This window comes from Notolabrus celidotus, chromosome 6, assembly GCF_009762535.1.
Source record: "Notolabrus celidotus isolate fNotCel1 chromosome 6, fNotCel1.pri, whole genome shotgun sequence".
Classification (NCBI taxonomy): Eukaryota; Metazoa; Chordata; class Actinopteri; order Labriformes; family Labridae; genus Notolabrus; species Notolabrus celidotus.
The window spans coordinates 33,828,024-33,843,297 of record NC_048277.1 but is presented as its reverse complement, the minus strand read 5'-3'; the positions used below and the strand labels follow the sequence as shown (position 1 = coordinate 33,843,297).

Genomic DNA, 15,274 nt, shown 5'->3' with positions numbered 1-15,274 from the left:
AAGGTCAGAGGGAAGGTAAATATATGAATCCATCTCATTGCTGTTTTGGAAATGAAGGGGTTAACTCTCATGATCTATTGTCCTCATGCAAAGTGACGGCAGAGATGAAAGGTCAAAGGTCAACAGAATCAGGCATGCGTGTGCATGTGCATGTGTGTGTGTACTCACAGCTTTAGCAAACACTCCCATGAGTTCGGGGAACTGGTGTGTGAGCAGAGCCAGCATGGCGGTGAAGGAGCAGAGACCGGCTGTGAAGAGGATGAAGAAGGGCAGCTCCTTCTTCGGGTAGACCGACACCTCGTGAAACACTGCTTCCACGCGGAACACACGCAGACACGCAGACAGACACACACGGACACAGAGACACACACACACACACACACACACACACACACACACACAACACACAACACGATGTTACTTAAGTGAAGAAAATTCAAACAGCACCCTGATACTGCTGCTGACACCGTAACATGCACAATATTTGCAAAGGGTTTCTGGTACATAACTACTACTACTACATAAACATACTCCTGATCTATGTTAGCTGCATGCTCATATCCCTGCATGGACGTGATATGGTGGATATTAGAAGCCAGAAATAAAGATTTGTCTGATTGTAACGAGCTGCCAATACAGTCAGCTAAATGTGTCCTGAAACAAGATGTACCAGAGATACTCATAACAAGAAACTATTGAGGAAATGTTGCTTGCTACATTGGCAGCCAATCTCTGTCTTCAACTTTTATTTTGGGCTAATGATGTCCTGAAATAGGACTTACTTCTAAACTAGTTAGGTTGATGTGGCTTCAGTTTGAGTTTTGTGCATTGGACTTATTCCCTTGAAAGGTCAAATCAGAAAGAAGCCTCATCAAACCAGATATTAACCTTTCATGTCCTCCAATCTTTACGTAGATAAAGAGACTCTCTTAGCCTCTTAATGTTAGTTATTTAATGTTGTAAGTTCCTAAACTACGTTGGCTAATTCACTGTTTTACTTTTAATATTAAAGGAGAGGTCGATCTCAAGAAACAGACTCCAAAGACCAATATTTTATCCAAGCAGTCATCTCCTCTGTTTCACTCTGAGTGAATAAAACTGATGACTGTGGAAGATCCCCTACAATAGGTAACTTATCATAAGTTTGGACCTATTTTTGGCTGTTTGTGTGCATGCATACGTGTGTGTGTCAGAGCGTCTCTTACTGGGTAGCAGCTCTCTGTCGGCTGTCTCTGTGCAGATGGGGTAGGGGTAGAACAGGTGACCCTTCTCCAGAGGATACGGGATCATTCTGAACGCTGAAAACACAAAACAGAAACTCTCTTTTAAAAGACGGTCCGATTATTCCTTAAACATTTACTGCTTCGAATGAAACCTCCAATGAGATGAGGACAGTTTAAGTGTGAGTGTGTGTGTAAGTGTGTTTGAGCGTGTGTGTACTCACTGCCCTCCCAGGTGCAGTGCAGCAGGTTGAGTGCTCCCTCTACCCTCTTCCAGTGCTGCAGGTGGAAGAAGGCGTAGGCGATGGCCTCGCTGTCTCCCCTCTTCAGGATGTGTTCTGGAGGAAGAATCAGACTCTTCATCTCCAGCAGGTACTGAAGAGGAGGAGAGGGAGAGAGAGACGAGAGAGGGGATAGAAAGGTATGAGTGACTGCAGTCAATAGGAATCGACATAGATGGTAAATGAGCTGAGAGAAGAAAGGAAACCACATCTAAGAGACCTCTAATTTAAACACGAGTATCATCAAACCAACACCGGATCCAGCTGTCTTTAGAGAAACAGAATCCTACTGATGCTCAGAGTCTGGAAACTAACACCCCATAAAAGTGACCCACTTTAATTCATTAAGAGATAATGTTTTACAGTCCGATTGGGTTTTAGTCTTGCACACACAGACCTCAGACGTCCCCACATTTTGGTCAGCACTGAAGAAATGTCTGGCTGAACAATCATCATTCATCACAACGTAAAATATGTCATGATTGATATAAACCTTCATCACATCATTTTCAGCCGCTTGCTACTGTGAAGGTTGTTGTCCTTTCACATAGAAGGGCTCTAATATGAAGCAGCACACAAAGCTGAAGAGGAAGGAGATCAGTGTCTTACATTTGAAGGCTTGTATGTGAGGTCTACATCCTCAAACTTCAAATAAATAATGTTTCCTGTCTTGCTTTGAGGATTTAAAAGTTTGAGTGTTTTGTGTTGCGATGCAGAATCATTAAATCAGGACCACCATCAACTCTCTCTATTATCTAGTGGCGATATGACACAAGTAGCCTTGTTATGAGATTATTACAGCTTGAAATGTTAGCAATGTTGACTTCCACCAGATCCCTGTCCAGTCTGGAGCAGGACCACCGGACAGCTGGAGTCATGTGACAGAGGTTTAACCACTGAATCAAGGATTCTCCTCCTCCTCTCCTCATCCATGTTGTCTTTCTGGTCCTCTGAAAACCTCTGACCTGTTGACTTCAGGCCTGGCTCCGCTCATCATGACTTTGGTTTGTTGTTGTAGTTAAGTGAAATACGATCTGGTGATAACACAGAGTGTTTTATTCTGAAAATTAACCGGATGTTTTCATTTTGTTTTGGTGAAACCTGACTTCCTGTCCTGCTCCATCTGCTCTGTTGAGATTGATGCGTCGTGCTGCAGCATCCGGTAGAAATAGAAGTCCTGCTGGATCAGAGATGCAGCCAGAACGCGATGGAGTGGATCCAGTGGAAGTTAACACATTGACTGGAATTGAAACCTATCAGATCTGGTGCTGTGACGGATCGGAGGCAGACTGGACACGGATCTGCTGGAATTTGGCCGTAAAGATGCTACCATGAATGTGTTTATCCTAAACTAATCACCACATATTGATCTCAAAGTTAGCTCTACCAGGGGCAGACTCTCGTGAAAAAGAACTCTTCGTTATCGTCAATCAGAGTTCATGTCAACAGTTTAAGAGCTCCGCAGGCTGCAGCTGCTCCTCACAGCACACACAGATTAACCTCAGCAGGTGAGCATGGTGTGTGTGTGTTTCAGTGAGCAGATGTGTTCTGTGGTGTTAAAACGAGTCTCACTTTGGGGACGTGAGGGTTGAACTCCACCGCTCTGTGGATGGCTTCTACTGCGTTCATCTCTGCTGTGCTCAGCCCTCGCCTGGATGCTGCTTCTGGAGAGAATCTGCACACACACACACACACACAGAAAACACACATGTCAGTAATCTGAAGTGGGATTACACATCCCTGCATGATCAAAGTGATTTTCAGAACGACTCCAAAGGGGCTGTAAAGACGTGTTGAAATGAAGGCTCCTCACTTGTCACTGCCTCCCTGCTCTGTGTAAGCTCTTCACATAAATCCCCAACATGTAGAGACTAAATAAAATAGAGGTGAGGGTCTCCAGATTAATTTAATTAACATACATGTGAGCGCCAGAGCAGGAGGGATGGATTAAACTGTGAGTGGAAATAAGATAGGTGGGCTATGAGATGAGTTTCTATGCTGAAATAATCATTTAAAAAGAGACATAGGGATAAAAAGAGAGGGCAGGTAGATTTATCACGGCTGGATGAGGAATGAAATGTAATTTTTAATTCAACATTTTCTTCCAACAAAGATAGAAATCAGGTTAAACATGTATTATACGTTCTGTTTCATGATGCTCATGTTTATCTTTTGTTATGAAAACCAGACAACTATTTTCCTCTGCTGAGGAGAAGTTCACCCTCCTCTATAAGTGCAAACATTTAAAAGGAATTGGTCTGATGATTAAAGAAACAAACTGTCTATCTTAATGGCCTGAAGGCACAAAAACTAGCATCTGGTTGTACAGGTTACCTGTGTTTCCCTCTTATGTGGCATCCAGTGACAAAAGAAGGTTAAATATTGTAACTTTTAAAGGCAAGTTTTTTTGATAATGATTTAAAGGAAAAAAAGGATTATGGTGAGGAAGAAACTAATAAATTTGATATATTTATTTTAATTTTACTTGAGTTTTTAATTAATTTTTTAGAGTCATTATTATTATTATTATTATTTTATGTTTTTTTGTGTGTTTTCTTTAATTATAATCATTTTGATTTGTATTTTTTTTAATTATAATTATTAAATTTTTTATGTTTTCTTTAATTGTTGATATTGTTTTTTTTTTCTTTAATTAGTATTATTATTAATTTATTTTATTTGTTTTGATTAAGCAATATTGTTATTTTTATTGTATTATTATTATTATCATAATCATCATTATTATTATAGTTTACTATATTTTAATATGTTTCTTGTATTATTATTATAATTAATTTTTTTTAAATTTAATTTTATATTTTTTTAAAAGGTTTTATTTGCCCCCCCATCTTTTATTTTCAAACATTCATCCCCAGAGAAATATCCTGAATTCTTTCTCTGCTTCACACAATCACAGACACACACCACATATCATCAAAAACACAGACACAGACACACACACACACACACCACATATCATCAAAAACACAGACACAGACACAGACACAGACACACACACACACACACACACACACACACACACACACACACACACACACACACACACACACACACACACACACACACACACACACACACACACACACACACACACACACAAACTAACATCATAACACACATATTTTGGAAATTGTACATTAGTGTGTCTTTGTTTGTCTTTTGCCTTACAAATAAAATCCTAAAAAGAAAGAAAAAAAAGGCAGTTTTTATAAAGTGACTGCAGCCGGTTTGCTCTGCTCTCAAGACTTCTGAGCTCTTGAACGTCTCCTTCAGTCAACATGAATGAAGCAGTGAAGCCTGAAACATTTAATTCATGTTGAATGAAGATAAAATGTAATCCTGTTGAATATTTATGATCTCAACACTGACCTAAATTGTCAGAATTATCATTTCTGCCTTACTGGAGCAGCTCTCGTATACATCTTAACATGCAGAAACAGATAATAGGTATAAAGAGGTATGTCATGTTTTACATTCATAAATAACTGTGCACCTCTGGGCGACCACAGCGCTCTGGTGACGCTGAAACACTCCTCACAATAACACAGATCAGCCCTGAAGGCAGCTCTGTACCAAAGAGCAGAACTGCTGCTGTAAGTACACCAGCGCTCAGCTCGCTCCTCTCATTCACTCTGAACGGCTCCTTGGGCTATTTTTAGCTCCTTCTTTAACTCTTAAATAGCAGAGCAGGTATGTCGAGCATTGTAACCCGTGAAAAGAGATACTCACTTGTCCGATACCGCCCTGGCTTTGAGCAACGCTGCTGTGTAGCATATTGTTGCAGATTTAGGTAAGCTAATATCTGTGGAGGAGACACAGGACAGATACAGACAGAGAGGGAGGAGGGGGTTAGTGAACACTGAAGCAGTCTGGAGTTACAGGTGAACAGGTGAATGTGATGAGGTTAGGTTTCACAGCTTTAGGGCCAGTCTATGATTTAGTCCTCAATGTGGTCTGCCTTTTTCTTTTGCTGATATTAACTAAGCAGCCATGATACCACAGCAATTAAATACATGAAGAAAGAGATGGAGTCATAGTCTATGGAGCCTGAAACCTATTACACATGTTCTGCCTATTAAAGGTCAAGCAAAAGAATATCCCTGAAGCTAACAAACAAAAACAAACATGTCATCTTTTTATTATTGCATTTAAACACCAACAAAGCTGCAAACATGGACATAAACATGATTGATTGTGAAGATAGTTTTGAATGTTTTGCCAAATAGCTGATTTATTAACATGCTAATTTTTTAAAGACCTGTTTGCACACTATTCATAGTCCTTATTACATCATGCATGTCTGTATTCTTCACTAATACAAAGTTTGAGTGCAACTTTAGGCACTTTTCAACCACAGGAACTTTACCCCGGAACTACATGCATTTCGACCAGAGGCACCAGGGTCTAAGTTTAGTTCAGGGGTAGTTAATCTCCCTGCTGAAAAGCCCCTGCTAGGGGGGTAGTACTTTTCAAAGGTCCCGGGACTTTCGGGGGGCAGGGCCTGCAATGTTGAACGTGTCTGATTGGTAGATTAACCGCAGTGTTTTTACTCTGCCTGCCGTCCACAATAACATCACACATATCTGTGATTCTCTTGATTTCTCTTTCTTTCATTAGTTTTTATTTGTTCTATCTTTTTTGTATGTGTGTGTACTTTTCAAAAGAAGAAGCTGTGATTCTCTTGATTTAGCAGCTTGTAACAGTAGTCTTCTCTCAGCCCACTACGAATGCGTCTCTCCTGGTGTTACGGTTTTAAAAGTAACCCTGTAAACTGGAGACCTTCAGCTGAACGTGTCAGTGTTTGTGGAGAACACAGAGGGAGTTCCTGGGAATGCAAACTAGTTTAGTTTTTATTAAGATTTAAAAATATCCTCATCAGATATTTAATGATGGTCTAAAGACGTTTATGAGGGATGCATCCGGCTGAAAGTCGGCAGTTAACAGGGTCGCTGTTTGAACCAAAACAACGGCCGATCTCTGCCGTGTTGAAACGGCTTTGCTACTCTTACTTGTCTCTGGCCTGTTTTGCACAATCTACCCAGGACTTCAGCCCGTGGTCGAAACGCAGACAACAATGGGGGCACAGGAACCTTTTAGTTCAGGGGAAAGTAGTTCTAGGGGCTAAAAGACCCCGGAACTCTTGGTTGAAATGCACCTTTTGGGACCCAGATTAGCTCAATGAAATCTTCACAAACAACTTTTAAGTGCACAAGTAAAAGTTTCTGAAAGTTTGGAACATTTTTAAGTGGAAAGAGAAAACTAAATCAGTGCAGCGTAAAGTGAGAAAGCATTGAAGAGCCTCTATATTTTTAAAACGGGACAGTCTTTGAAGCTGTACATAAAGTTTTGCATCATATTAATAAATCATGATGTCTTAAAACAGACAAACAATGATTCTTGTTTTCATTTCATTTCAAGTTCGGCTTAAAAGCGTGACATTTTTTATGTTTTACAGATATTTTAAGATCTAGAGAACCGGGTTGTAAGAAAATCTGACAATAAAACTACAGACTCATTCCAGGAACAATGACACCATAATAAAGTGAAAGTACAAATGTATAAAAACTCTTCATAATAAGCTAAAATAAGGTCAGTTTTTGAAATACAGACACAGATGACTGAAGTCCCTCACCGTCATACTTTGCCAGAACTGCCTGGACGTCGGCGTAGTTCTGGAGTTCTAGTAATGACTCCAGCAGGTTTTCATGGATGTTGAACATACTGAGGAGAGGGAACTCCTTCATTAACTGGAAAACACACAACTGTTGTTACATGTAATATCAGACAGGGGGCGACACATGCACAGCCAGCATAACAACAGCTTTTAGGTCATCATCACAGTGCAGATTGAAACAGTCACATTTAAAACAGAGGATGTTTGATTACGTGTGATTATTATTCTGATCCATTATTAACATAAAGCTTTTTAAACTCTACAGGAAGTGCGTGCGTGTGTGCGTGTGTGTGTAGGTGCTCTGCTGGCAGGCTGCACACTTACATCTCTCATCATTTTAACTGCTTCTCGTGTTCGGCCGAGCTTTCTGGAGCACATGGCCAGTCTTCTCTTTATGTACACCAATACATTAGTGTCTCTTCCTGTGGGCACACATGAGCACAGAGCTTAACACATAGAAAGTCATCTTTGCTTTCGTTAAAATGACTGAAGGGTGTGAAGAATTGGAAGCAGCTGTACAGGCTGCAGCTCTCGGGAGCAACTCCAGCCCGTCAAAGCAGGTCTGAGAAAATTGGCCCAGATTGTTATACGTGTTTCCAACAACAATACAGAGCGGGTCTCCACAGAGGGAGCCTTTTATACGAGAGCAAAAAGAACTGTTGATACCAGAAACAAGCTATCGTTGCACAGGGATTACACTTCACGGAATAGGAGAACTGCTAGTTTACAATCCCCTAGATCTGATTCTTGTTTGGTGTTATTGTGTGCTAGAAAAGATCTGTTTAAAACACCAAAGTGCAAGTGCAAAAGAAGTGCAACTCCTGATTTCTGCAAGGTCAAATTACAGGTTTTATCAATGGGGTGTCGTGGTTTTAAAGGGAGCGATGCAACAGCTGCTTCTGGTTAGATTAAAACAATTGTCCCTCTCTGTCGGGACCTTGATAGAAGGATTATGTTGCAGCTATTACAGCCAGATCTCTTTCATAGCATTCGTTTTGATGTCTCACTGTAGGATACGCCCCCTCCCGTATTCACAGAAGCACAAAACCACGACGCCAGCCCTGAGTGGCTGGAAGTCGTGACATCTGCGTCAGGGCCCCTGTCTAAACATGCGCCTGACGCAGCGTCATCAGTCATTCAATCACCTCTTCTCGCTTCAGAAGCCAAGTCCAGAGACCCATATCACAGCTAACTAGCTTAACTGCTTCTAGACTTGAGCTCAGTAAAAATGCATGGCTATGTTGGTGTTACAGGAGAGAGCCAGAGAGTCAGACAAAGAGAAGGAGGACATCCTGAATGTTCCAATCGTCCAAGAGGGAAATTTTGGCTCCGCTCTGGCATCCATGCAGAAGAGATGTGAGGCCAAGAAGAAGGAGGATGAAGCTCTCCAGCTCTGCCTCAGGCGGAAGGCCCAGGCAGCTCCCCAGACAGACCTTTGCCCAGGTGACCTCCAGGGCAGGTTCTCCACCTTTCCGCATCCCTAGATGGCCCGTTTCTAAAGCCCAGCCATGCTGGACTGGACTGCGGGGTCATTCTACAAGAGGCCTTACGACCTCTTGGGTCTTGTCTAAGGGGGTTTCTACTGAAGACATCTGCTCTGCAGCTAGCTAGTTATCGCCCCTGATGTTTCTGCAGCTAGCTGGTCATCGCCCCTGACATTTTCTAGGTTTTATAGATTGGATGTGACTTCTCCGAGCCTTGCCCACGCTGTTCTGAGTGTGGCTTCCTCGGTGGGCCTGCCTCATCCACACACCTAGGCATGAAGGGGGTGGACTGGAGTCCTTTAAGATAAGCTTGTCCGGCAATACTGGAGTCTCCATATCCCATAGTGAGACATCTCACTCATACTACTCAGAAAACCAGGGTTGCAGAAGTGACCTAAAGTTTGGCAGCTACTGGCAGGGCACTTCCAAGGTTTCTCATACCTCTAACGCAGTCATATCCCAAAACATGCCAAACCAATTTACCTGCAAACACCTCCTTTAGATTCCTCTGAAGTCAATAACCAGATATTGGAAAAGGGTCTATACATGCTGAAGAAGTGTCTTTCATTGGTCTTAAAGAATGTGTTACAGTCAGTAGATTACTGGCAGAGTGGATGATACTCACTGTGCTGGGCTTCATATTGTGTACCGTGATGTTGGAGCTGTTGGCTGCGGCGGTAGCATCCCTCTCCAGCTTTTAGCGCCTGTTTAAACAAACGTTCAGCCTCCATGATGGTCGTGGCTTCTTCCTCCGCCAGCAGGATGTACGCTGTTGCACAACTGAAGGAGGAGGAGAGCAGAGAACAAGAGAGAAGCAGGATCCTCGTTACTTATTCTCACATCCGTGCAGACTCAGTCGTTAATACAGCAGCTCAGCGTACACAGCGTGGCGTCACTGTGCAACAAAAGCGCTTTTGGGCCCTTCTGTATCTTTCATGAAACAGAATCTGACAGAGCTCTGATCAAAGAAGTTTTCCTCTGAGTCAACCTGCTGTCACGGCCTTGATACGAGCTGCCAGCAACATACAGAGCTGCCATAACTCCTTTGCAGTTGCCTTTGTAGTCAATGGTGCTACTAAAAATAAACCTACAGTGCCACCAAAAAATCCCCTATGGATGCTGCAGGAGCCCAGGGGACCAATCGGTGAGGGTATGCATCGTCCCACTCTCAAACAAAAGCTGCAGTTTGTGTTATTTCATGTATACGGCTCTGAAGTCTGCTGACAGAAAGAAACACTTATAATTACTCGTGGGCTTTGGAACACAGTCATGGGTGCAGTTTAGTGTTTGCTGGAATATTACACATTTATAAAGGTCTGATAGAAATTCAAGAAAGGGAGAAATAAATATATGTAGGTATCATAATATTAGAGCTGCCACAAACATTTAAAAGACCAGGAGAAAAAAAAAAGAGTCCTCATCAGTCATCTTTCTGCTCCAATGTCTATAAGAGGGATTTACACCTGGACGACTTCTGACTGCATTATGACATGTAACAGGTCAGGTGCACTTAGGATTAACATGCAACCACTTGGTAAAACCCTGACAAGAACAGACTTGCAGAGTCAGTCTCTTGTTTTATTTCATTACTCAAGAATCAATCTGGAGCTGAACCCGCTCAAGACGGTAGAGATGACAGTGGACTTCAGGAGAAGCGGCCCCCTCACCATCCTGAACAGCACTGTGTCCACTGTGGACTCTTTCAGGTTCCTGGGATCCACTATTTCCCGGGACCTGAGGTGGACCTCCCACATAGACACAATCAGAAAAAAGGCCCAGCAGAGGATGTACTTCCTGCGTCAGCTCAGGAAGTTCAACCTGCCCCAGGAGCTGCTGATCATGTTCTACACCTCCATCATCCAGTCTGTTCTGTGCACCTCCATCACTGTCTGGTTTGGCTCTGCAACCAAACTAGACAAACACAGACTGCAGTGGACTATAAGGACTGCAGAAAAAACCATCGGTGTCGACCTGCCCCCCATCCAGGACTTGTATCGGTCCCGGGCCAGGAAACGGGCAGGTAGCATCACCGCTGACCCCTCACACCCTGGACACAAATTCTTCAAACTCCTCCCCTCCGGCAGGCGCTACAGATCACTGTGCGCCAAAACAACCCGCCATAAGAACAGTTTCTTCCCCCAGGCTGTCACTCTGATGAACACTAAACCATAACAGTGTCATACCTGTCAGATAAACACTCTCTGTAAATATACATGTAGATACACAATGCAACAATTCTCCAAGCAGAATTCCATATTTCTATTTTTTGTATTATTTAACTTCTATTTTTATAATGTAAAAACTACCTCTGCAACTCACCACTGCACTTTATCATATTATTTTAGCCTGTACATATTAGTCAAGCCTATTTGTTGTTTCTTTGTATTTATAGCTGATGTTATTGTTATTATATTTTTATTTTATTGTCGTTCTTATTCTTATTCTTATTCTTATGCCTTGTACAAAGAGAGCACAGTTTACTAAAGTCAAATTCCTTGTGTGTTCAAGCACACTTGGCGAATAAAGCTGATTCTGATTTCACAGAAAAGCTTTTATTCTGTGAATTTATTTAATTTGAAGTTTTGATTTTATTTGTCTGTTTTCTAAGTTTGTATGCTTTAAGTATTTAATTTAATGCTCATTTTTTCTTTGCATTTCTACTTGCTTGTATTATTATCTTTATTGTCATTATTGTTTTTTTATTTTTTATTTGTATTATTTAATATCATTATCATTATTGTTATAATTATTACTTTTATTTTTATAATCATTATTGTCATTATTATTCGTATTTATTTTTTTATTATTATTATTATGATCATTATTGCTATCATTATTATTTTTATTTGTATTTGTATCATCCTCATCATCATCCATCCATCCATCCATCTTCTTCCGCTTATCCGGGTCCGGGTCGCGGGGGCAGCAGTCTCAGTAGGGAAGCCCAGACACTCCTCTCCCCGGCCACTTCCACCAGCTCTTCTGGGAGGATACCGAGGCGCTCCCAGGCCAGCTGAGAGACATAGTCTTGCCAGCGTGTCCTGGGCCTTCCCCGTGGCCTCCTCCCAGCCGGACATGCCCAAAACACCTCCCCAGGGAGACGCCCGGGAGGCATCCTAACCAGATGCCCGAACCACCTCATCTGGCTCCTCTCGATCCGGAGGAGCAGCGGCTCTACTTTGAGCCTCTCCCGGATGTCTGAGTTCCTGACCCTATCTCTAAGGCTGAGCCCAGTCACCCTGCGGAGAAAGCCCATTTCGGCCGCTTGTATTCGCGATCTCGTTCTTTCGGTCACTACCCACAGCTCGTGACCATAGGTGAGGGTCGGAACGTAGATTGACCGGTAAATTGAGAGCTTTGCCTTCTGGCTCAGCTCTCTCTTCACCACGACAGACCGGTACAGCGCCCGCATCACTGCAGACGCCGCCCCGATCCGTCTGTCAATCTCCCGCTCCCTTTTCCCCTCACTCGTGAACAAGACCCCGAGATACTTGAACTCCTCCGCCTGGGGCAAAGACTCCCCGCCGACCCGGAGAGGGCAGGCCACCCTTTTCCGACTGAGCACCATGGCCTCAGACTTGGAGGTGCTGAATCCTCATCATCATCATCATTATTATTTTTACATCTATCAGTGGATACTGGTTTGAAAGTCTGTCTCAGGCAGAGACAAATTTTTGCTACCAAGGGAAAACTACAAACTATCTCGGCAATCAGCAATCAGGATGTTTGCAGAGTACTTGATGAAAGCAAATTGATTGATGTATAATAATAATGTAGTATTACTCAACAGCTTAGAGTGCCGTGTCCATTAATGCCGCTTTTTGTGGTGGCAGCGCCTGTTTTCCATTGAAACCCAGTGTGATTCATCGTTTCAAGCACTCAGCTTCCTAAAAACAGCAGTCCATCGGGCATGCATCCACTTGAGGCTGGCTGCAGAAACACCGGAAACTACATACACACCCATTAAAGGAGGCGATCTTTACAGCAGGAATAAACATGTTTACAGCCTGGTTCAATAAATGGTTTAGGCCTGAATAGCTCATTTCTCTCTCAGCACACACTGTACGGGACAATTTTTTTTATAACTTGTTATTTTTAAAGGTATTAAACTTAGGAGTTTTGCCCAAATAAGGGCATGGCTGACTTGATTGACAGGCGGGCACCCTGTAGCTGTTAGGCTGTTAGGAGTAGGCTAAAGGCCCGCCTCTTTAACTCACACTAGCTCGGATGAAGTTAGGTTGAGTACAACATTTCCAATATGGCTGCCGCCGCCAATCGGCTTCAAAACAGAGCTTCAGAAACAGATGGGTGACTTCATGGATACTACGTCCATTTATTATACAGAATGTCACTTCTCCATCACCGACCAATCAGAATCAAGAAGGGGCGGGACTTCTGATACCAACTTTATCAGCAACAATTGCGGATGTCGGTATTGGAGAGGAAAGTTATCACACTCTTATTTTGGAGGTACAATTTCCAAGTTTAGAGCTGCTGTTAATGCTCTGATGCAACTTCTAACAATAGTTGTTACAGTTTCTTGTTGAAATGTCATTGAATGAAAGCAAATATGAAGCATACAGAGCATTTTAAAACAGACTTAGGGAAGTGGAAGTGCTGCGGGACGACTTTCTTAACTTAGCAGCGGTAAACGTTGATGATGAGCGCTCTAAAATTGAGGTTGTGGATGCTCCCTAAACTAAAATGACGCCTTAGTGGACACAGCATTTAATACATCATATGCACATTTTGAGGGATCTTAATTAAAACAGAAAACATGATGAAAAAAAAGTTTGTCTGCCTTCTTGGGGATAACTCTGTCTGGATTAACTGCAGCTATAATACGGACCAAGTTTACACACATTGCTTCACTGCAGGTCGTAGATCTCGGCGTGTATTGAGCCTCAGTAATGTAAGTCGGGTTAAAGGTGGAAAGAAGAAGAAAAATCAATCTGTGTTTTACAGGAAAATTAAATATTGATTTAACATTATCTTGTTTTTATGACGAGGCTCTAAAATTAACATGTCAAATAGTCCCGGGCCTGTCAGACGCTTTTACTGGCTATAACCATTATCATTTATTATCACTGCTGCTAGCCCGGCTGATTTAGGAGACATTCATTAAAGATGTACTTTTGCTCTCTTATAAAAACACCATCATTTCAGAGGAGGGACAACACTGTTTAATATATCACAGAGCAAAGTTGTGAAATAATAGACTAGCAACAAGGACGGAGACAAAGAGAGAGAGATAGGAGAAAGTGAGCTCACTCACTCTTCCAGCTCCAGGGCTTCGTGTGCTGCAGAGATGCGAGCCTGTGGGTTCCTCTCTCTCCATGCTTTCTGCATAACTGCCACCAGACGAGCACACAAAGGAAGAAACACATTTAGGATGGAGATGAGTGGTGAGACATCCTCTGCACACAAATAAAAACCTCCTCCTCCTCCTCCTGTTTGGACTCGAGTGTGTGTTTGCTTACTTGCGTCAGCAGGCCGGAGATGGTCTGAGTCGCAGGTAAAGAAGGTCTGATGGTCTTGTGCCGACAGGTTCATGTCGTAGTACGTCAGCGGCTCTCGACCCGTGACCCACGTGTACCTGAACACAACACACAGCATCTGATTGAGGGTTCACGTCATGGAGGAGGGGGTTAAAGGGGAAGCCGGGGTCTGAATGAGTCATGCATGCTTTAGTAGAGTGCTTCAGCCACCAGCAGGAAGATAGGTTTAATGGTAGTGATGTAAATTATCAATCAATAATCTCAAAGAAGCAGAAATAAAATAATGGCAAGACATATTTAAAAACAAAAAGGGGTTTTAAAATAGAGACTAAAGTAGAGACTAATGCACACCAACAATAAGATATGTGTAATTAAAATAAGTGAAAGCATCAAATTAAAATAAAGAATATAAATAGTGAAAATAAATAAATTAAAAAGGGTAAGGATAAGAGTTGAAAATAAAATTAAAGGCACTATGAGGAGTTTTGAACTGGCTGAGAAACAGACTGAAATTGATAGTGATGCCTCTTTATGACCCTCAAAAGCAAACAAGACCATCCACAACAACACCGATATCTTCTCTGTTGTCATTTGTAATGCCTGAAACTGTTCTGAGGGGGGTAGGTGTCAGAACAGATGATTGACATCTCACTCTAGAAACACCCTTCTTTGGCTGTTTTCATGGCAAATAATCACATTGTGTGATAAAAGACAAAAGGATGAGGTTATTGTCTGAAGACACTAAGTTTGCATGTACAGGACAAGAGATAAGAGGTATCACTTTGTCCACAAGGGGGCGCCAGAAGCGATACAAATCAGAAGTCCCTCACAGCAGCTTTAAGGCTAAAAAATAACAATAAAACTGAGTAGATAAATTCAAAAATAAAGAAATAAATACAAATAAAATAAACAACTAAAATGAATAAATAAAAAAATGAATTAAAAAAACAGTTAAAATTAAAAAAATAATACATAAAAAATAAACAGTTAAAGTTAATAAACAAAAATAGCAACATTAAAATCAATATAATATTAAAAAGTAAGTAATACAATTTTTAAACCCTATATTAAAGCCAGACTGAGAAGATTTTAGTTT

The 15,274-nt window shown here is 41.8% G+C and overlaps 1 protein-coding gene across 7 annotated transcripts in view; it reads right to left on the bottom strand.

Annotated features, from left to right (window-relative positions):
- LOC117814764 (suppressor of tumorigenicity 7 protein homolog) overlaps window positions 1-15,274 on the bottom strand; it is a 97,446-nt gene that overhangs the window by 3,805 nt on the left and 78,367 nt on the right. For 2 of the 7 annotated variants that reach the window (XM_034686262.1, XM_034686268.1), the window contains 10 exons: window positions 14,161-14,276; window positions 13,956-14,031; window positions 9,306-9,460; window positions 7,521-7,618; window positions 7,155-7,284; window positions 5,252-5,324; window positions 3,074-3,176; window positions 1,445-1,595; window positions 1,206-1,298; window positions 169-314 (listed from right to left, as the gene is read on the bottom strand). In XM_034686262.1, the coding sequence (XP_034542153.1) occupies window positions 169-314; window positions 1,206-1,298; window positions 1,445-1,595; window positions 3,074-3,176; window positions 5,252-5,324; window positions 7,155-7,284; window positions 7,521-7,618; window positions 9,306-9,460; window positions 13,956-14,031; window positions 14,161-14,276 (1,141 nt within the window). The remainder of the gene's footprint in view (window positions 1-168; window positions 315-1,205; window positions 1,299-1,444; window positions 1,596-3,073; window positions 3,177-5,251; window positions 5,325-7,154; window positions 7,285-7,520; window positions 7,619-9,305; window positions 9,461-13,955; window positions 14,032-14,160; window positions 14,277-15,274) is intronic. The other 5 variants (XM_034686264.1, XM_034686263.1, XM_034686265.1 and 2 more) reach the window with 5 other exon arrangements.